The sequence below is a fragment of the Suricata suricatta genome, chromosome 3, assembly GCF_006229205.1.
Source record: "Suricata suricatta isolate VVHF042 chromosome 3, meerkat_22Aug2017_6uvM2_HiC, whole genome shotgun sequence".
NCBI classification, from domain to species: Eukaryota; Metazoa; Chordata; class Mammalia; order Carnivora; family Herpestidae; genus Suricata; species Suricata suricatta.
The window spans coordinates 138,892,615-138,915,911 of record NC_043702.1 but is presented as its reverse complement, the minus strand read 5'-3'; the positions used below and the strand labels follow the sequence as shown (position 1 = coordinate 138,915,911).

Here is a 23,297-nt window from a genome sequence, read left to right as displayed (position 1 = left end):
AAAAACTAAAAGAAGCCTTACACAAAAGGATACCCACTGTATGAGGCCACTTATATGACATCTGAAAACAGACAAAAACTTATCTAGGTAACAGGAAAAACGCAGACCAGCAGGGGCATTTGGAGAGGTGGACGAAGGAAGTGAGTAGGATGGGGCATGAGGGAATATTCTGGAGTAAATTCTGTGTCTTGAAAGCGGTTGGAGTTACTTGAAGCATCTGGCAGTACTCGGTAAATTACCTGACATAAAGAACCAGTAACCCTGTACAGGAACTGAACTCTAGCTAATGATACCCACGCTGAAGTATCCACAGGGAAGTGCACAGTCCGTAATTGACGAGGAAATTCATTAGCAAAAACTCTTTGCTCTTTGGTTAAAATTTATAAAATGTTACTGGAAAAGAAAGGAACCTACATTTTAATATATTTAGCCCCAGGTCAAACATGTGATTTAAATTTTTTATGGACAAATCATGCTTTTTCTTACATAAGTAGTAAATGATATGATGCTTGTTACTTGTTGAAGGGCAAAATTAATTTTCTTTATAATTTCTTAAAGATTGCATTTTCAAAACTTCATAATGTAACGTTAAATAATACACTAAATTAAAAACACTTTTTTAAAGTAATTTCTTATATGATGAAAAAAATTTCTAAGGCTATTCAAAAATGTTCTACTTTTGTGAAAAGGGTTTGATATTCTCATATTGTGTTGATACTGAATTTCAGTTTTGAGTTGTTATAAATATACTTTTTTTTTTGGTTTGGTATTTACTTTACAATTCTGCAAACTTTATAAAATGATGTGATCACATCACCCCTTATTCCCAATCTTCAAGCTCTATTTCTTCTTCCTAAAGTTCCTACTCCAGGAATGTTTTCAAAACAGGTCTCGATATTTGGCAAGCCCACCTGAGAGGCCTTACCTGTCTGAGGACCCTCCTGTGGTACCACATTTTAAATGGCAGTGGGGCTCCACAACATTCTTAGCTCAAATTTCTTTTAGTATTTTTTGCATCAAGTGTTACTATTGAAAACTATAACTTCAATCTGAATTTTTTTCCTTTAAAGTGATCTAAACAAATAAATCCTTTCTTTCTGGAAGCTTTCTAGAAATCTCTGCTTTCATTGATAGCCAACAGTTATTCCATGAAGAACTGTGACAAAGCCCAGTTGCCATGACTTAGAAAGGGCAAGCATGCAAAATTAAGGGAATATCCAATATTAATCTATATTCTTCTCAAAATATTCAAACTAGCTCTAAATTATTTATAAAATCATTCCACTGGTTATTCTATTTTTTTCTCCTTTTTTTTTTTTTGGTCTTCTGATAAAAATAAATAACCTATACTTGTGGAAAATAACTCAAACATTACAAAACCACTCAGAAGACTCTTGTAATCCATAGTCCAATGACTCCTGACAAAAATAATCACTGTTAACAGTATTTATCCCTTCAGATTCTTTTCTGAGCCTACGTAAACACATATATTAATATTATGGACAAAAATGAGTTAATAAAATGGATATCACTTGACTACTTGTTTTTTTTTTAACTTAATATCTCTATATTAAACACATACTTCATTCTTTAAAAGTTATACAGTGGTCCATATATTAACTATGCCCATATCTACACATAATTTTTCCCCAATTTTTCACTTTTACAAAAACGATACTATGATCATCTGTATACATATATTCACCAAATTTTTTAAATGATTTATAGAAAACAATTTCTGTAAGTGAACTTGCTGAATCAAAGGTAAGAATATCTTGGGGTTCCTGGGTGGCTCAGTCAGTTAAGCATCCATCCAACTCTTGATTTTGGCTCAGGTCATGATCCCACGGTTTTTGGGACTAAGCCCCCGCATGGAGCTCTGTGCTGGCAGCATGGAGCCTGCCTAGGATTCTCTCCCTCTACGCCTCCTTCGCTTGTGTGTGAGTGCTCTCTCGTTCTCTCAAAAATAAACATTAAAAAAAAAAGGTAAGAATATCTTTAAATGTTTCATATACAGGTTTTTAAAGATAAAGTCAATCAACTGACTGTAAAATATCATACTGTGTTCAGAATTCAATCACTCAAAAGGCAGAGGAATGACAAAGCACTTAATCCTGAACAAGAGGGAAGAACTGGTTCCTGAAGGAAAAACTTAGGGAAAAAGTGACATCCTAGACTTCATGGTTAAAAAGAGAACTGTCTGAACAAGGCAAGTCAGAAACAAGCCCTATAATTTAGGAAAGTCAATTTCAAGTCTAAAAATTACACATACATTCCATAGACTGCAGACCTACAAAGATAATACGGTTGAAGCTGGATGGAAGGCTTACTGTATAAAATTCTGACAAAATTAAACAAAAGTTTTTTTAAATGCCAAGAAAGAAAAGAAAAGGCTGAACAAACAACAGTGGTTGTATCTGGCATTCTCCAAGAGGTTCAAACACAAATTATTGCATGTAAAAATGAGCACATGACCATGGATGAATACAAAAACTCACATGAAACAGAACGAAGTCAGGAAGATAAGCACAAAAATGAGGCTAAGCTAGATTTAGATCCCAGTTACCTGATCAGAACACCAACTCAGGAAAAGGAATGTTTCAAACACAAGTTAGGCAAGAATTCACAACCAAACAGTATCACAGATGGTAACGGAAAAGCATGTATGGATTGGGATGGTTACCATATTTCTGCCTGGAGTCTTACTTGAAAAAACAAATTCCTGCCATTTAAAATGAAAAAAGTAAACACACTGCCTTTCATGAGTACATAATTACAACCCAAACAATCTGGCGGCGATTCGTTATAGCACGGAGCGTACCGGAGTGTGATGGCTCTTGCCACAGGATCATTACTATGAATCACAGAGAAAATTCTCTTCACAAACTCATCCACATTTAGAATCTTCTCCAAATGCTTCTCACTCTGTTGAGTAACTTTAAGGACACACAGCCTCAGGAAATTGTTTCTATGAAGAAGCAGAGATAAGGTGAATGAGACCACTTTAGGAAAGTAATTGTTAATTAGGAATCAAAGCAACACTAATGATTTTAAATTTTGGCAACGTTTTTTTCAATCTTATCATTTCTTGTCTCATCACTAAAAGAGTTGAAGCCTGTGCTTTGAATACTAAGCATGAGCAGTTAGCAATGCCTACAGTTCTGCTGCAAGATACCAAGAGGGCAGGGTCAGAAAGAGAAGCTGCAGAGATGAAGCACGCTCTTCACTCCTATTATAACCACAGCCAGGAGGTCAGATGGACTTCCTCTTCTCACAAGCGAATTCTACACATCTCTCCTTCAAGTCTGACTCGGTGTGTATGTAAGTAACTGAGTGCATGAAAAATGGTGGAAAGACATAGGAGGGACTGTTGGGGAGAAAAACAAACCAGCAGGGATTTCTCTCGCTCCTCCATGTTTCAGGCACTTCACAGTAACTTGTAAGCTTGTGTTATAAAATACTAAATCAGAAACTTCTCAAAACAATCTGTGCAAATCAGATATATAATAATACACGAAAATTGTCTTAATTTGATTTATCCTGTTCCCCGAAGAAATAAGTACCCTCTGACATGTGACTTCATTTTTGCTCAGAATGCCATTACATTTCACACCAAAAAGTGCTGCAAACTGCCATGTGCATCCACTAAAATGGCTACTAATCATGCGGAAGTCCCAAAGCCCAAGAAGAATAAAGTTTGCAACATTAAACAAAGAAACATGAACAAAGTACTTTAGGATGCCGAGGCTTTAAAATGACTTACCCAACTCTGAAAACGTCAGCTAATTTTAGGAATGCAGAATTGATGAGAATAGGGAATGGATACTTCTGGAAGAGCCTGGGAAAGCGAACAACTGCTTCACATTGTTCACCAAGCTTGCCAGATCTCAGACCTATGAAATGAACAATAACAGAAGAACAGCTTACAAATCTGTGCTTATGACAAGGCAAAACTAGCAAATAGCAACACAGCATTACAGTAAAACTACTTGTACCATAAAATAACATTCACAAAAATTAGGTAAGGTACAGTTGTGACTCATGATCCTTTATAAATAATATGCCAAATAGTAATTTGGCAAACTGTCACTTTTACATATAAAGTAATGAAGAAGAAACACTTTTTTTTTTTTAAGGTTGAGTAGTTTAAGAATATTTGGGGCCATAAAACAAGTCTCAACAAATTAAGAAGGACTGAAACTGTACTTGTTATATTCTCTGACCAGAATGGAATTAAGTTAGAAATTGCCATGAGAAAAATATCTAGAAAATTCCCAAATATTTGGAAATTAAACAGCTTATAAATAAGCCATGGGTGAAAGGGAAATTAGAAACATATCTTGGGGCACCTGGCTGACTCAGTTAAGCATCCAACTCTTGATCTTGGCTCAGCATGAGCTCATGGTTCATGGGATTGAGCACCGCATTGGGGTCTGCACTGGGATTCTCTCTCCTACTCTCTCTGCCCCTCCCCACTAATGTGTGCACCCACAAGCACTCTCTTTCTCTCTCAAAATAAATAAACTCCGGGACGCCTGGGTGGCTCAGTCGGTTAAGCCTCCGACTTCGGCTCAGGTCACATCTCACGTTCGTGGGTTCGAGCCCCGCATCGGGCTCTGTGCTGACAGCTGGCTCAGGGCCTGGGGCCTGCTTCCGGTTCTGTGTCTCCTTCTCTCTCTGCCCCTCCCCCTCTCATGTTCTGTCTCTCTCTGTATCAAAAGTAAATAAAACATTAAAAAAATAAATAAATAAATAAATAAATAAATAAACTCCATCAAAATGAAAAACTTCTGCTCTTTGGGGCACCTAGGTGGCTCAGTTGGTTAAGCAGCTTGGTTGGTTGGCTCAGGTCATGATCTCCTGGTTGATGGGTTCAAACTCCACCTCAGGATCTGAGCTGACACCTGGGAGCCTGGAACCGGTTTCAGATTCTGTGTCTCCCTCTCTTTCTCTGTCCCTCCCCCTCTTGTGTGTGTGCTCACTCTCTCTCAAAAACAAATAAACATTAAAAAAAATTTTTTAAACGAAAACACAAGCCATATACCAGAAGAAAATATTTAGGGAACACATATCTGATAAAGGACAATGCAGAGGCTGCTTTTAGGCAACAGGCTTGACCAGTGGAAACCTGAGTAAGGTGAAAGGGTCCACAGTTGACTACCCAGCAAGCAGAATCCAAACGGGATGACCCATCTCAAAATATCCATAAGGCCTAGCTGACCAATAGGCTACTTATGACCAGGCAGAGGTACCAAAAAAGAAAAATTCCATATGTTACCATCCTCTTCACTCCTCCCCCTTAAGTCCAGCCCCCCATCATTGCCTCCTCACTTGTCTCTCCTTTGCTATCCTGCCCGATGCTCCCTTGCAGTATATTCAATACGCTTCTATCTCCTTTGCTCTGTCTTGGGTGTATTCTTACACCACCCACATCTCCAGCCTCCACCCTATAGGTTCACTCCACAGATATCATCTATACTTCTTATGCCTCAATAAGATGACAACACGATTTTTTAAATGGGCAAGACCTGAAGCGAAATTTCATTAAAGAAGAAATATGAAAGGCAAATACATGCACATTAACAGATGTTCAACACAGTTGGTCACCAGGGAAATGTAAACTAAAAACCACATTAAGATACCACTACATACCACTAGAATGGCAAAATGATGTTAAGACCAACAATACCAAGTGCTAATGAGGATATGGAGCAACTAGAACTCTCGTATATAGCTGGTGGAAATACAAAACTATACAACTCCCTGGAAAACAGTTTGGTTGTTTCTTATAAAGGCAATCATTCACCTCCTCTACACTCACCAATCCTACTTTGAAATATTTATCCAAGTGCATTGAGAATATCAATCCATACAAAAAAATCTGTATTCAACTGTTCATGGTACCTTTATTCATAATAACCCCCGGATGGAAAAAACCCAAATGTCCATCAACTGGTGAATAAATAAATTGTGGACTATCCATACAAGAGACTATTACCGGGCAATAAAAAGGAACCAAATGCTGCTTCATGCAACAACTTGCGCAGATCTCAAAATCACTATGCTAAGAAAAGAAGTCAGACCCCAAAAAGACTATAAACTATATGACTGTTTTATATGACATTCAAGAAAAGGCAAAACTTTGGGACAAAGAACAGATCAGTGGTTGTCAGGGGGGCTTGAGAGAGAAAATTGACTGCAAAGGAGTACAGGGAAAGTTTTGGGGGTGAAGGAAATGTTCTATGTTTAGTTTTTTTAAGTGTATTTTGAGAGAGAGAGAGAGAGAGAGAGAAAACAGTGTGAGCTTGAGCAGGGGGAGGGGGAGAAAGAAAAATTCCAAGCATGCCCTGGGCTGTCAGTGCAGGCCTGATGTGGGGCTTGAACTTACCAACCATGAGATCACAACCTGAGCCAAAATTGAGTCAAACGCTCAACCAACTGCACGACCCAGGTACCCTGGAAACACTCTATATCTTGACCATGGTGGTGGTTTCGTGACTGCATACATTTGATGAATTTTACTATATATCAACTATACCTCAATTCATCTGATTTAATGTAAAAAAAACAACCCAACAAATAAAAAAGTTAATATTCAATCCCTTAAAAATACTCATTTAGAATGAATATATAAGTATGATATTTTCAGTTTCAAATATTTTTCTTCTGGTATTTTAGAATTTACAAAACACCAATTATATATATATCCATATTTGTGCAAGAATAGGTACGCAACAATCCCTGCGTTCATGAGGTCTGCTCACTGTTAGAAAATGACAAAGGAAGTACTCATCTGAGGACTCTTTACTGGGTACAACTGTGTTTCAATACAAAAGGCAATCAGAGAGTAAATCTGCACAGGCAATTCCTACAACTTATTAATGGTCTGAGTTCTGTAAATGCACTCATGTTGGTTATTTGGTACTTGAAATATACTTCCTCATAGGGGAAAAAAAAAGGCGCTATCAGTGCTTGTCATATTCCAGAATCCAATAACCACTTATAATAAAAGTTCCCAAGGGAAAATCAATTCATGTTTCTTTTTTTTAAATGTTATTTATTTATTTTTGAGGGAGACAGAGACAGTATGAGCAGGGGAGGGTCAGAGAGAGGGACACAGAATCCGAAGTCAGGCTCCAGGCTCTGAGCTAGCTGCCAGCACAGAGCCCGACGCGGGGCTCGACCCACAAACCGTGAGATCATGACCGGAGCTGAAGCTGGACACTTAATCGACTGAGCCACCCAGGCGCCCCGATTCGTGTTTCTAATGGGATATTTAGAACATATCGCCATTTTGCCTGCTCCCCTCTTCCCCTACCCCCTACCTCCGTAAATAGAACTGCTACTAAAGCTCTAGGACTCCTCTGCCAACAAAACACACTTCGCCTATGGAAATGTTCTAGGTACCTGGCAGTGGCTCATGTAGATTTAAAAGCTTTTCTAAAGCTCTGACTTGACAAAGGGATCCAGGAACACACACACAGGGCAGCAAGGACAAAAGGGAAGGGGAAAGAGGAAATGCAAGTCTGAGGATGGAGGTGAGAGAAGTAACAGATGTGTTTGTGCATGTGTGTGGGGCGGGGGGACCTGTTGGAATGATACACAGCCATTGGACTTTTTTCCTCCTCTCTCCCTGCCAGTAGTTGAGTGACGCAAAAGGGAATAAAAAAGTTCTGTTTGTGGTGAACTAAACCTTGGTTGGGATGAAAAATGTAAGGTAGGAAGCAGCCCATGTAGAGGGAGTTTCCTGACAGAATATGATCTGTTTTACATTCCCTTAAAAAGCAGAACCACAGATTACACTGATTTGTTTAAACACAGTGATTTAAAATGCACCAAAGATAATTTTGAATTTGGCCAGAGAAACGTTTTGATTTCTCTAATATTGTCTAATTTTATTTCTTTAAAATAAAATAGACCCTCATTTCTGTAACAGAGCCAATCAAAATAAATAAGTTAAAGAGCAGTAAATTTCTTACTTATTTTCTGATGTAAGAGCTTTAGGAAAAAGGAAACAAGAAGCGAGGCTGGCCCAGAAGGACAGAAGTTAAAGTTCAAGGGAAAAGAGAAACGCATGAAGACCTAGGATTTGGCAACAATCCTAGGCTGGGTCTATGGTACCCATGGCTTGCTCTGGGCCAATTTCAACTTCAGAATAAGCCATTCACCTGAAAATAGGCACTCAGCACACTCAGATCATGTTCTAAGAAAGACTGTTCACTTTATCTTGTTGCTAGCTGAGGAAGAATGCCCTGACCATAAGACCAATGACAGTGAGAATGCCACTTTACAACCAGACATTAAGGTGTAGGGATGTGATTGCTGTTTCTACATCTTTCTTTGTAATTCTCCCACCAAAGAAACAGAGTTCTTTTTTATTTTTTTAAACGTTCGTTTTTGAGAGAGAGAGAGAATGCACAAGTGGGGAAGTGGGGATAGGGCAGACAGAGAGGGAGAGAGAATCTCAAGCAGGCCCCACAGTGTCAGTGTAGAGCCCAACAAGGGGCTTGACATCATGAATCATGAGATCAAGACCTGAGCCGAAAGCTACTTTGAGAGGGTAGGAACGTAGATGCTCAAAGCTATCCTCCACCACTTGCACCTTACTTGGCTGTCCTGTCTATACTGCAGTTAAAAATCTAGTAGGTTGCTGAATCTGGCCCTCAGACAAATTTCACCTGATAACAAAGTTTTTTTAAAGGCTTTGAATTCACTGTCAAATTTTAAAAATGAAATGAGATTACACACACACACACACCCAGAATTTCTGGTTTTAAACATCTTGAAGATCTGCAATGTCATTAAAGAAGGTGGGAGTCTTGACGAAAGCAACACTGTAGTATTGCAGGTCTGTGTTGAAGGCCCGTTTGGGTTTGATATCTGTGACTGTAGCCACATACTCTACTGTAGGACTTTCTCTAGCAATTTTTGGTCACCTTTGAGCTCACCTAAGTAGAAGAGAATCTTGGATAAGAATTTAAAGTGCTGGTAAGAAAGCTAATAAAGTTAATAAAATGAGGCACCATGAAATCTAAGCTGGATAAAGAAAACAGAAGAGTCTGATGGGTAAGGGAAAGTAGACAGGTGAGGTCTGAATGAAAATAAAGAATGGTCAATACAGCAGTTACTGATGATGGTGGTGTTGGTACATAATACGTGCTTATTCTGTGCCACTTTACTAAGCACTTTAAATATATTAACCTCTCACTATAGTCATAGAAGTTAGGTACTATTACTATCCCCATTTTATTTTTTTAAGTTTATCTTGAGAGAGAGAGAGAAAGAGAGAGCACACGCAGGAGGGGAAGAAGAGCGGGGTGCAGAGAGAGAGAGTCCCAAGCGGGCTCCACAGTTAGCAAAAAGCCAGAAATGGGGCTCAAACGCACAAACTGTGGGATCATGACCTGAGCTGAAACCAAGTTGGATGCTCAACTGACTGAACCACCTATTATCCCCATTTTAAAGATGACACAGGCAAAGTCTGGTTATGCAACTTGCCCAAGAAACAACAGCTAATAAACGGCAGATGTGAGATTCAAATCCCGGCAATCTGGCTCCAGACCAGAGAACAGAGGTTAAGATTTTAAAAGGGATTATTTGATTATGATTTTAGAGTGCTATAATTCTGACAGATAACATATTCTAAGGAACTGGGAGGAATAGCATATATTATGGTCAACTTGGGGGTTATGTACAATAATCAAGTTTTCAAAGCAACATACATTTCCAGGTGGCACGTATCAGTCAGAGTTCTTAGCTTCAAACCACACAAGCTAACTGGCTGATTAGGCAGAACATGAGTTTAGTAAAAACCTAACAAACAGTTTCAAGGTTAAACATCTAAGAACACATAATGGCGCACTGCCAGACCATTAGATGAGAAGTCTTGTTGCTGGGAAACATGGGATGCTCCTATTAGCTCTGCTGTCATCCAGGAACGCTGTGACCATCGCTGCTGTTACTATCCGCTAACACCGCCAAGGAAGGGAACTGTGAGTGTGCCCCTCAACTATGCCTTCTTGTGTTGTTCAACCCGCTGTATCACAGAGCCCAGAGGAGGTCCGTATGATTGGCAGAGCCAAGTTCACATCCTGTGCTCTTGCAAAAGAAACTAGAAAGTTGGTTTTTGCTTCCACCCTGCTGAGACAGGGCTCGTGGTATGGGTCATTCCTCACGCACAGGAGGAGTGATCACAAGATGCTAAGTGACCACCAATATGACTAAAACGCACCACAAACAACAGGCTTTAAGAGTTTGATATATACATTTGCTTTAGCTGAGGGGTGAGGATGATTCAAACTGGAACCATAACCTATATGTACCTTAAAGTGTATTTATTAAAAATGGGGTTGGGGGAGAAGAAATACCAACAAAAGTATACACCACACATGATAAGATAACCTAACAACCCACAGTTTAATAAACTGATGATGGCAAGTCTCCGTAAATTATATTTAAAAAGCCAGACCAGAAACTACTGAAATAATAGTCAACTCAACTGATAACGAATAATAAAACATCCTTCATTCAAATTTCATAAATTGTCTGTAACTGTACATGGTAGGATTATGGAATATTGTTCACCCAGAATACTGATTTAGAGTCATACACAAATCAATTTTAATTTATGAATACCAATTTTCAGGAATACTTAACAACTCAGTTTGTAAGGTACAAGAAAGTAGCTCTTACCCATATTTAAAAATGAGTCCATGGATTTCAGTAAGAACTGAAGAAGGGCCTTGGGTTTTTGGAATAGTTCATGACCAATCAAGTGATCACCAATCAGGATTTGAGATGTTAAGACTCTCAATTCCACATGACCTTCTCACAGGTCCACTTCTGGATACCATCAGACTAAGCATGGCCTGGTGGTACAGTCTCAAGAGAGAATTTGATGGACTCAGTGTGGGTCACATGTCCACTTCTGAATCAATCAGTGATGGCATGGAATGAGTCACCTGGTACAGACTTTGCTGCAGAGGCCTCCCTTCAGAAGGAGATACAGAGATACCTCCAAAGTCTCATTTGTTTATTGTTAACACCAACCGCATCTGAGCCAATATGGATAGTGAAATAGCAATCTGTGGTCTCTTTTATAATCTGAGAATTCACGGGTTTTTGAATATAGGTAAGGCGACAGCATCTAAGGGGAAAATCAGGGAGAATAAACAGTTGTCCTGATTTGTATCAGTTTTCTATTTCATACTTAAATTTTTTCAATGAGCACACCTCAAAATGTCATGCAGCAGTAAATTCACCAATACCTCAAGTAGCAACTCCATCTCCTAAATTTCCTCTCTTCCCATAGCCCAGCTGTAAGAAAGGGTACCACTCCCTTCTTGATTGCTCTTTTCACATATCCTTTCCAAGGCCAACCTCACAGGAATCAGACAGGCTGAGTGATGATGTCATTTAAAGGAGACTCCTTTTCACTCTTTCACTCGGTAAAGGAGACTCCTTTTCACTTGGTGAAGGAGATCTTGTATAGGTTTCCAAAATCATCAGGACACTTTCTGTGAGTTCAGACTATGCAGAAGTTATATTAGTGAGAAAGTTATACCGATTAATTCATGTAAGACATGTCCTTTATAATGCCTGTATTAATGATTATCCATATTCTGAAATGTGTCAGACAAATATAAGTTATACTTGGTTATAACATTTAACTCTGTATATGCTTAGTCTTCACAGCTCAGTCAGCATGGTGATCAGCTTAAAACTCTTAAAAAAAAAAAAAAAAAAGGGACCAAATGACCTCTACAAAGCAGCTAGAGGGATCTCTAAAAACGTACACCAATCCCGTGACAGTCCTCTACTTAAAAACTTCCAGTGTCTTCTCAATGCACTTGGCATAAAATCCAAACTTCTTGTCCTGACTAACAAGGCCATAAACGATCTAGCCCGGTTTCCTTCTTAAAGCTCTACTGTTCATTAATATAGCCCAAGTCCAAGTATGGTGACTAACACAATGAGGGCGATCAGTAGATATTTGCTGAATGAATGAATGGCTACCACTGGATACTTTTCCTGTGTTACTACTAACTACATGTGGAAGGAATGTACTTATATAAGCATCATCAAAATGGCATTCATTTATTCTTAGGGAGATCAGAAACAAAGAGCTTACCACCATACTTGCTCAAAAGGCTCAGAACAAAGTACAAGAAGTTATAAGTGACATTTTCCAAGTGTGCCATCTAAGGACACTAGTTCACAGGTAATTCTTTATAATGGAGTTCAAGTCTCACATCTGTGCATCTGCCTGTGCAACATTTCCATTTGGATGACTAAGAAACGTCTCAAATTTAGCAGTCCCAATCTGATTTCACTTTCTCTCACTCAGTAAATGGCAATACCTACTTCTAGTAGATCAGACCAAACACCTCAAAGTTTTTTCCTGACCACTAATTCTCACAGTTTCATCAAATTCATTAGGTAATCTTGTTGGCTCTACCTTCAGAATATATCCAGAATCTTCACTTCACACATCTTCACTGAAACCACCCTGTCCCAAGCCACTGTTTTTTTCCCCTGGATTGTTACAATTGTCTCCTCACTAGTTTCCCCACTTCCATCCCTGGCCCTCCCACTTCAATGGACTCTCAACACAGCGGTCAGATCGATCCTTCTCAAAGTTGTCAGATATGCCACATCTGTGCTGAAAATTCCCCCTGGTTTCCCATGTCACTCAGAATTAAAGCCAGTCTTTTTGAATAGCTTCTGTTGCCCTACACAAACCGGCTCCTGTCTATCTTTTTATCCTCAATGTCTATCACTCTGCTCCAGAAACACCATGCAAAACAGGCTCCAACCTCAGGGTCTCTGCACTTGCTGTTCCTCTATGTGACCAGTAAGGGCTTTCCCTAACAAACCAGGGGCGCCTGGGTAGCTCAGTCAGTTAAGCGTCCGACTTTAGTTCAGGTCATGATCTTATGGTTTGTGGGTTCAAGCCCCACATCCGGCTCTGTGCAGACAGCTCAGAGCCTGGGGTCTGCTTTGGATTCTTGGTCTCCTTCTCTCTCTGTCCCCCCCCCCAAAAGTAAACAAACCAACCCCAAGCCCATACCCAGTTTTCTCCAGCCCCCTTCATTAGTTTTATTTTTCTTTATAGTTTGTATCATTACCTATCACAATATATGCTTAATATATTTGCTTTTGCCTATTTTCTCTGTCCCAAATATAAGCTCTACAGAGGCAAGGGCTTTATTTTATTTTGTTACTGCTTCCCTAGTCCAAAGCCTGATGAAATAAGTTATGTGTATGAATGTGAGTGTCTGCATTCTTAGGAGGTACAAGGGAGGGACGGCTAGAAGGGCTATGGAGTAAGAACCTCTTATTAAAATACTTGCAGGGCGCCTGGGTGGCTCAGTCGGTTGAGCGGCCGGCTTCGCTCAGGTCATGATCTCACAGTTTGTGGGTTCGAGCCCTGCGTCGGGCTCTGTACTGACAGCTCAGAGCCTGGAGCCTGCTTCAGATTCTGTGTCTCCCTCTCTCTCTGACCCTCCCCTGCTCATGCTGTCTCTCTCTGTCTCTCAAAAATAAATTTTAAAAAAGTTTAAAAAAAAAATACTTGAGCAACTATTCCTTGAAATGCAATTTGGGAAACTCTAGTCTAGATGTTTTAGAATTAAAACAAAGTCAGAACTTGTAGCCTTCTGACCCTATGACCTTTGGCTCCTAAAACAGAAATACTTTAACAAGTAAAGGATGAAATGACTCAATAGTTAAAATACTAAATTATATTCTAATGAAATGGCCATTCCTGTAATCTAATTTCATAACCGCTTTAAAAGGTGAGCATGATGAAGTGAAAAAGAACACAAGCATTGTTCTTAATATTGTTCAAATTATCTTTCTGAGCCTGAGACTCATCTGGGGAATACTCACCTGGGGTACTCCTGGGAGAACTGAACACAATCACTTGCTTAATACCTCGGACTGATTGCTGGTTTATAGTTAAACACTCAATAGTAATGCATTTATTTCTTACAGATATGAAATACTACGGTTCTATTTCAACTTCTAAAAAGCAAAAATTGTGTTATATATATATTTTTTAACACAATGTCAAATATTTAGGAATTCTAGATTTCTCACTTCTCAGAGCCTGAGCCTGATCTCTGTTCTACAACTACTGTCCTACTGTCATGAAATAAGCCCATCTGGACCAGAGTGGCAGAAAATGTCTTTAGAATTGGTAAGGTTATTAGATATCCAGATCTGCAACCTTCACTGGGAAACAGGAAGGAATTTCCAGAATGAAAAGGAAAAGATTATGTAGTGTTTAAAAAAACACATTTACGGGGCACCTGGGTGGCTCAGTCAGTTAAGCGTCCAACTTCGGCTCAGCTCATGATCTAATGGTTCATGGGTTTGAGCCCCATGTCGGGCTCTGTGCTGACAGCTGAGAGCCCGGAGCCTGCTTCAGATTCTGTGTCTCCCCCTCTCTCTAACCCTCCCCTGCTCACACTGTCTCTCTCTCTCTCAAAAAATAAAAATTTAAAAAAACATTAAAGGGAGGGGGAAGGGGGAAGGAGGGTGAATGACATGGAGGATGGCACCTGTGGGGATGAGCACTGGGTGTTATATGGAAACCAACTTGACAATAAACTATAAAAAAATAATAAACATTTAAAAAAATTTAAAGACATTTAAAAATTAAAAAATAAATCCCCATTAAAAAATAAAATAAAAACCACATTTACGATTATAATTTCATATTTCATAGGGGAAATGGCGCACAGCTTTGGTAAGAGAAAGCAAAATCCAGCATCATTTTCTTAGCTGATGGGGATGTACTAAAGTGACTCAACCAAAGGAGTATCTCATTGAAGTGCTGTGCCACTTTATGTTGATCAAAAGGAGTTAAAAGCTTTTTCTGAGAAACCCTTATCTAGACCTACCTACTAGAAATGTTTACAGGTTAAAAACCAGAACAACAAAATCCCGAAAAGTTGACAAGTGTCCACGTCAGAGAGCTGGGAAATGGCTCAAAGTGTACTTTGGAAGACAGATCCTTCCAACCTGTAGTCCCAACTCTTAATATATTATACATTGGCTATGATCAATGAAGAATATACTGTATACCAGGTGACTGAATGTTTCCCCCATCCAATAAAAATCACTGAAGTACACTGAAACAAAGGTTTAATACTTGAGCTCTTTACTGTCAAATATTTGCCTTTGCCTCCCACATCCATATCTAAGAAGGCATTATCTCTTTAGCATTTAATAAAGGCTTCCTTTGCATACAATTACATCAATATTTACAACAGTCTTGCCAGCTCAATGGTAGTGAATCCACTTTGGAGACAAAAGACCTAGGTCAGGTGAACTTAGATGGCACGTCCATGATTACTAAAATTAGTGGCATTGGAATTCCACTTAGCCTAACTCCAAAGCTCCTTCCACTACACAAGCAGCCCTCGCACCTCCCACCCCCCCGCCCCTTCTCCGAGAGGGAAAGAGAACTCGTGGAATATACAGAAAAAAAGGCGATGCTTTTCGGATTTTTTTTTTTTGGCCATATTTAACCTACCTAGTTATCCGTAGGTAATAGTTACAGAAATAAAATAAATCGCTATAAAGTGGGTGCAAAATTATTATTTAGCACTCTGGTAAAGACCGTGTCTCAACTGAACGTAGTGAAAAATAATTTCATAATTTAAATTTAGCATTTTTATAAACTGCTTGGAAAATCGGGGGAGGGGGACTGTGCCCTCAAAGTGGTCAAATCGGGCCCATCACCGAAGCTCGTTACTTATTCAACCCATGCAAAGCAAAAACGGCAACATTGCAATCTTCCTGCAATCTTCCAAGGCTACAAAAGCTCTGGATTCACCAAAAGCATGGGTGCCCACCCCCGCCCTAGCCCAGGAAAACTAGGCGCATGCGCCTGTCCGGCGGCCACCACCGCCTGGTGGCGCCAGTGCCCCCCACACCCGTTTCACCCGCTCAGCCCGCTCTTTCGAATACCTTTGTCTAATTCCATAAGGGCAGAGTTAGCATCCAGCTCCTGTTCGCCATAGCCGGCATCTGCTAGGAAAGACTTAGTTGAGTTTGACGCCATGACCCGAATAATCACTCGACTAGCCTATTTAAAAAGATTGCAAACTCTGCCCCAGCACCGCCATCTTCTTCCACCACCTCGCGGATTTTTTCCTCCGCGCTGTCAAGTCCTGTTACGCATGCGCCCTGGTCTCCCCGCCGTTCGCCAGCGCCTCTGCGGCCCCCCGCGCAGGCGCTCAGGGAGCTCCAGAACTCTGGGTTCCCGCGGCTCGGAGGAAAAGAGGCGGGGATTGGAAGGGGGAAGTGACTCGGAGGCGCCCGGACGCCGCGGCTAGAGCCAATCAGAGAGCGTGACGTCAGTTTGGCGGGGAGTTTGGTGGCCGGGGCTTACAGTGGCGGGAGTTGGAGGCAATAACTAGTCGTGTTCAGAGGGGCGCAAGCTACGATTTCTGCTCAACCCAGGGCCATTTTCACGGCTTTTCCTTCAGCTGGACCTTTTCCTCTGGCCCAGATGCTCTTCAATTCGGTGCTCCGCCAGCCCCAGTTCGGCGTCCCGAGAAATGGTGAGTAACGGCCCTAACCGCTACTTGTTGCTGGCGGGCTTCACCTCCCCCGAACAACACGGCGGACCAAGGCCGACTCCAACTCTGTTTCCCAGCCCCCGAGTTCTCCCACGGCCAAACTGAGTTCGTGTTAGTGAAAACAACTAAAGAAAACTGCACTTTCATGCCTTTGGGACATTTTTAATCGTAATCGGGAGTTTTAAAATTGCAGTACGGGCCGAGAGAGGGAGGAAAGTTGAATCGGCTGGCCTTCTTTACGGCTTCTGTCTATATTGCACAGTAACTGGACAATGCGTGCATGCGTGTGTGTGTGTGCGCGCGGTTTAACAGTTCTGTGAGATCTTCAAGGCTCATATTCACGGATTCATTTGTTAATTCATTGATTCATTTGCTTTAGAACTTTAGTGAGCCCTACTGTTTGCCGTATACGCTGGTGAATATGATTCTCTATTAAGGAACGCAGAGAAGACAACATCTGCTTCTAGCATGGTCAAAAAAATGTTCCCCCTGATTAGTACATGTGCATAAAAATTCGAAATTACAGAGTGAAAAATGCCCATAACCACATCCCACAGAGATCATCACTGATAGCAGATTAAAGTATTTTATTCCAAATGTTTTTCGATGCCAGTGTACTATGTATTGTTATTTACAGAAGTGGGATTTAAATGCTTTGTTTCGTTTTCGCCTATAGCGGTATAACTGGGGATGTTTCTGTGTTAGGAGGATGTAGAAATGCAACTTAATCGTCACAGTTGTTGGGGTTCCTTAGGTTGAAACACCGGCAATAGGAGTTTTGAGCTGAGGTTTGAGTGTCAACAACCTGAAACTTTCTGGTAAATTTCTGACCGGGGAGTTACTACTACCCAGACTAAGATTGGATACAAATGAAATCTAGTTCATTTAAAAATGGACTAGGTCTTCTTTCCCCTTGACACCATGTGGAAAACAAAAAAAAGAATCTGAGAAGGGAACTTTTTATATTAAGGCAAAGGTCTAGGCAAAGGATATTGAGAAATAGATTGAGGAATAGTCCTCAGCTTCCTGTCCCCATGCTGAACTTTGTACCATCCTTACCTACTTCCACCTTGTATATTTTTTGTGATGGTCTCTGAATGCCCCCTCTCTGACTCTCCTGGGACCTTGCTTAAGTAACTTCTCTGTGCCCTGTGTCCTGAGTGGCAGTATTGCCCAGTGGGTAGGAGCTCTGTCTTTGGAGTTAAACTGCCCGAGTTTTAATTCCAGCACGAGTCCTTAACTGTCTGTGAGACTTATATTTAGCCTCTAGTTTGTAAGAGATTCTTTGCCAAGTCTCCAGATCTACTTCTCCTCTCTCTTGCATTCACAAATACTCATTTATCGATATGTGTCAGAAATTGAAATTCATTCATTGTTACATACTATGCGCTGAATTTTATAGGACCATATTCTTTTCCCTTCCATGTTGGTGTTCCATTCTAGGCCCCTTTTCTCCTTCTGCCTACTCCCATGAATGATGATCATAGCCACAACCAGGCCTTCCTCTGCTACCTTCAACCTTCTATTCCCTATACTTTACCTCCATTCCTATAAAAACTGTATGAGTATCTTCACCCAGCCAGCAGGTCAGTCTCACAAACATCTCAGACTCCAGTACTCAAAACTGAACTCACTTTTCCCTCAAACCTGCTCTGTTACCTACTTTAGGGAGTGGTCCCATTATTTTAAACTAGTCTTCCTAGCCAGACACTTGAGTTCAAAATTCCTCTGTTTTCCACAAAATACAGAAAGTTCTCTTAAAACTTCTTGAATCTGCCTTCTCTATGCCCACTGATTTTGCCTCATCACTATATCTTGGATCTGTTCTATACTTACCATTTTATTTCCATTGGGTCCTAATAACTTCTTGTCTATACTATAACAAGTTTCCTAAATAGTCTCTTAGTTTCTCTCCAGTTTATGCTCCACACTGCTGCTAACAGTCTTTCTAAAGTGGAAATCTGATTACTCTATTTTTAAATTGTCACCTAAAAGTTTTTATCATAGGTTTAAACTTACTGAAATTTTTAAATAAAATATCAAAATGTATCTAATAGAATATAAAGACTAGTGATTTGATGATCACATCAATCATTTTTTTAAAAATATGAACAAACTCTTTAGCTGCCAGATTTTGTATGTACAGTTGAACCTTGAACAGCTTGGGGGTTAGAGTCACCGACACCATGGAGTCAAAAATCCATCTATAACTTTTGACTCCCCAAAACTTTACTGAGAGTCTCCTGGTAACTGGAAGGAAGCCTTACCAATAAGAGTCAATTAACACATACTTTCTATGTTATACATATTATACACTCTATTTTTACAATAAAGCTAGAGGAAAGAAGATATTAAGAAAATCATAAGGAAGAGAAAATCCATTTATAGTACTGTCAAAAAAAAATCCACATGTCAGGGGACTTGAACAGTTCAAAGCTGTGTTCAAGGTCAGCTATAGTTGCTTTTTCCCCTTTGTTCTCTTTCCACTTTCTTTCACAGGATTTATCCTATTGTAATTTGATTCTAGGCTTGAAAAGTTATTTTACTCATCACAATTTTCTGTAATCATAAAGCACTAAATGTCAAGAGTTTCTTCTGAATTGTTACAGTTATTCATATCCAAGTGATCAAAACAATATGGACTATTAATTTTGGTACATGATTATGAAGCAAAAAGTAAAATTTAATTGGAAGTATATCTTTTAAAGAGATGGATTTGGCTACTTATGATGCCTTTATTAAAGGAATTATCCTCTTGTCTCTTAGTTGGAGTCCCATAAGTTTTTATACTTTGGTTCAACACAACGTTTAAGATTGAGAAATGAAAATGGCTTTCTTTTGAAAAGTGGAAGAAAGTGATGAAGGGAGAGGAAGGAATAGAGCCGCAACCTTCTCAGACAGATCAGTTACAGAAATGCACAGTTACAGAAATACAAATGATTCTCTGAAAACTCTCATATCCTTAGATACTCCTTGAAAAATTGGCATGTAATTCTAGGGGCTTAAATTGTACATCAAGGGAAGAATAGACTTTTCCAAGTGAGTGTTATGAGGGAAAGAATTATATTTATGTTGGAAACTTTTGCAAAGCACAATAAGGATCCAATGACAGTTGGTTAAGAGACCTGTCTACGTGTGTTATGGGAAATGCAGAAATGGAAGAGTGGATAGGGACAAGTTACCCAGCCATGTTAGACCTTTTGTTGGTGTTTGGGTATTAGATTATATGGCAATGAGCTAGAGTTTAAAGGAGTTTCCGTGTAATTCCAGAGAATTAGGTCTTCAGAGCTTATCCTTTTCAGTTCCACCTAAATTGTTCAAGACTTGATCCTTTAGACTTTGTGTGTTGCAATCATTAGTTTATTATATATTTTTAATCCCAAACCACAAGTGTACATTTACATAACTTTAGAACACAAGTTTATGTTTTAAAATTCATTCTGTAGATGGATATTTGTGAACTTCTCAACACAGCTATTGTATTCTTCCTTTAGTGGTCTTTTAATGGCTTGTTTACCCAACACCTGACCTAGAGGTAATAAATACCCCCAGGAATAATGACTAAATCTGGATTGTATTCTTTGGATTGTATTCTTTGCTTCTTTTGTACTGATTGCTTCAGATTATCTCTAGGACACCAAAACTAGGTGTGTCTGAGGCATGTCAGACTAAGAGGTCTTCTCCAAACAGTATTTTTGATGCAAAGTGGGAATTGAAAATACCCTAAAATGTAAGAGAGTTCATTAACTATTTAGACTGCTCTCAACAGAGTGTAACTTCATTGTCCTCTGGTGCTTAATAAGCATTTAGTTCTCAGTAACTATTTATTGTGTTTCTTTTAAATATTTAAAATGTATTGACTTTTACATCTAAATGATAAATCTTTGAAGATTGCTTACTACTTATTTAGGACCATACTGCACATTAGATCTCGACCCAGGTAGAATAAATTCTCCCTCTACCTAAAGTTCTTCCTCTCTCGTGTATTCAGTGAAAATTTACTCGTCTCTCAACTTTGATTTCCCCTCCTCTAAAGACTTCCCTGACCCTGTGAGTAGCCAGGGCCGAACTGATTGTACTCTAGGGGCAGGTACGTGATGCCTCACATGAAAACTGCTCTAATATGGTTGAAGATACTGTGACTTGTTGCTGTTAACATTTTAGAATCCTAGAATTTTAGCATTGGTAAGGAAAGAGGAACTCGAATTAGAATTTACTCGTGAACATGTTAGTGACTAGGTAGGCACATTTACCAACATTATTTCCTTTAACTCTTTGACCATTGGATTATGTATGATATTTCTGGTAATTTAAGAGTTTGCAGTAATGTTGATTTAGAAACTCTGGAACCAAAATTTTAATTGCAGAAAAGGGTAGTTTTAATGGTTGTGGTAGTCTTTGTGGTTGTGTTTTGTCGTTGTCACCAAAGGGTGTTGGGGAGGTAAGATCTTTTTTAAACGTGCAAAGACCACTTGTTTCTTAAAATCTTAAGTGTACAAACGAGACTCCATTTAAGCCCAAAGCTGTATCTCACCAGAAGTTGAGAGTCCTCTTTCATTTCTACCTTTATACCTCAGGATCCCTTAGGGAAATATCAGAAACTGTATTCTAGAGGATCCTGGCTAGTGAGTGGATCTGTATAAAGTATGTTAAGCTTTTAAAAACAAATATTTACCTATGTCCTTGTTAAAAGTATGATATATGATCATATGTTGGAATTCTATAAGGAATTGTGTCTTACTTTAGGATGGTCTTCACAATACCCTCTACAATCCCTTCTAATTGGTTATCAATGCAACTGTAATGATGAGCACACTTCTTATGGAGAAACAGGAACCCCAGTTCCTCCTTTTGGATGTACCTTCTCTTCTGGTAAGAGTTCCTATCTAATCGAGGCTTGCTTAGAAATGAGGAGAAATATACTGGGTGTCCCCCTTTCAAGAAGAAGTAGGTTAGATAGATGGTAGAGTTTTTCTAATAACTGTTCTCCTATGATTTATGAAATAGACTTTTCTTAATCTCTATGCATAGTTATACATTTCCTCTAAAGCATAAGACTATTATAGCATTGTTGGTTTGTTTTTTTAATTGATACTGGGAAAGGATTGCAGAGGTTCAGCAATCATGAAAAACTATTTTGCCCAGTGGATATACCTTTTGATCTGAATCTCTCTTTAATGCATTGGGGAACATATGAACAAAAATAGAAGTACTTGTCCCCATTGTTAATAGTTTAAGTGAGGAAAAGTAAAAAGGTATGAAAAGGAAATTTAACTAATAGATTCAACCTGCTGGTGGCCTGTATCATGTGCTTTTCTTTGCCATTATTCAGTACCACTCTTTGTTTAAGCACTACCCTTCTCTAAATAAGAGATTATTTGAAGATAATTTTGGTGGTTTTTGAGTCATTTACTGAATTACATATTATGGCAAATTTTAAGCAGTCTTTAATTCAGATAACCTCTCTACCATATCAACTACTATTTGGGTAGAATCCTCTTCCCTCTTTTCAAACAGATTCTTCGTGTTTAACTAATAGCATTCAGGTAATCTATATCATGTTGTTTTTATAGCTTTATACTCACCTCTAAATTTTTTGTGTTACTTTTTTATATATTTTATTTTTTATTTCTTGTTTAGCTCCCAATATGGAGCATATACTAGCAGTTGCCAATGAAGAAGGCTTCGTTAGGTTATATAACACAGAATCACAAGCCAATAGAAAGAAGTGTGTCAAAGGTAAGTCTAGGTCTAAACTTTTTGTTTTAACATTACTCTGAATGCATAAAGCCTTGTGTAAATTGTTATTTGGGTATATTACCAATTATATTGACTTCTGATTAAGTCTGTTAGGCACCAGGCTAAAAAGAAATGGTAGACTTCCTTTCTGTCAATATTACCAACTATGGCAATACTTTTACTGAAAGTTTAAAAAAAAAAAACCATGAATTTTAGGATTAAAAACAGTTCTTCTTTTAAGAAGTTAAATCTTTTACACTTAACGTGGTTGGAGGAAACATCACTTTATTTATATTGACCAAGCATTTCCCAAGGGAAAGTTCTACTGACCTTAAGAAGCTAATAGTTTGGAACTAGTTAAGTCGAGTGTGGAGATAAATAAAACAGGCTATAAATGATATAGATGTACAAGATAAATGCCACAGGTGTCAAAAAGAAAGCTTTCATGTAGTAAAGGTGGCAAGGAAAATTTTTCATGAAGTGTAGGACATTCAGTTGGACTATGGTATTTAAGCCAATGGAAGTGGAACAGGACATACCAGGTGGACGGGAAGGCGTTAGCAGAGGCCTAGAGATAAGAAAGCATAGGCTATAATTAGGGAATAAGGAGTGATCTAGTTTGGTTGGAATAAGATAGATTGAGAACAGTGAAAGATAAACCTTGCAGCAGAGATAAAGACCAAAGTATGCAGAACCTTAAATGTCAAACTAGTTTAGATTCCATTCAGAGAGCATGATGAAGATTTTTGAACTGGAAATGTTTCAGAAACATTCCATTTTAGAGAGTATGTTTACTAGTCACCTTATGGAAAGGAATTTGGTATCAAACAGTAGTTTTCTATAGTAGTAAAGGCAATGTATAATGTCTGTGAGTACACAGGTTCTCTTTGGCCCATGGACTATAAGGTGCTGATGACTGATCTTTTCACTACACCTTTCAAGAAATTCAAACTGCTTTTGGTATGG

At 39.1% G+C, this 23,297-nt stretch overlaps 2 protein-coding genes across 2 annotated transcripts in view; one reads left to right on the top strand and one right to left on the bottom strand.

The window, feature by feature from the left end:
* The window catches only part of INTS7 (integrator complex subunit 7), a 98,636-nt gene extending 82,473 nt beyond the window's left edge, over nucleotides 1-16,163 (bottom strand). Inside the window, exons 1-3 of the mRNA XM_029935320.1 lie at nucleotides 15,979-16,163; nucleotides 3,764-3,893; nucleotides 2,822-2,968 (exon numbers count right to left, since the gene is read on the bottom strand). Coding sequence (XP_029791180.1) covers nucleotides 2,822-2,968; nucleotides 3,764-3,893; nucleotides 15,979-16,072 — 371 coding nt within the window. The 5' untranslated portion in view covers nucleotides 16,073-16,163. The remainder of the gene's footprint in view (nucleotides 1-2,821; nucleotides 2,969-3,763; nucleotides 3,894-15,978) is intronic.
* A 359-nt stretch (nucleotides 16,164-16,522) lies between these two features.
* DTL (denticleless E3 ubiquitin protein ligase homolog) overlaps nucleotides 16,523-23,297 on the top strand; it is a 40,574-nt gene continuing 33,799 nt past the window's right edge. Inside the window, exons 1-4 of the mRNA XM_029933376.1 lie at nucleotides 16,523-16,574; nucleotides 20,629-20,682; nucleotides 21,339-21,464; nucleotides 22,233-22,331. Coding sequence (XP_029789236.1) covers nucleotides 16,523-16,574; nucleotides 20,629-20,682; nucleotides 21,339-21,464; nucleotides 22,233-22,331 — 331 coding nt within the window. The remainder of the gene's footprint in view (nucleotides 16,575-20,628; nucleotides 20,683-21,338; nucleotides 21,465-22,232; nucleotides 22,332-23,297) is intronic.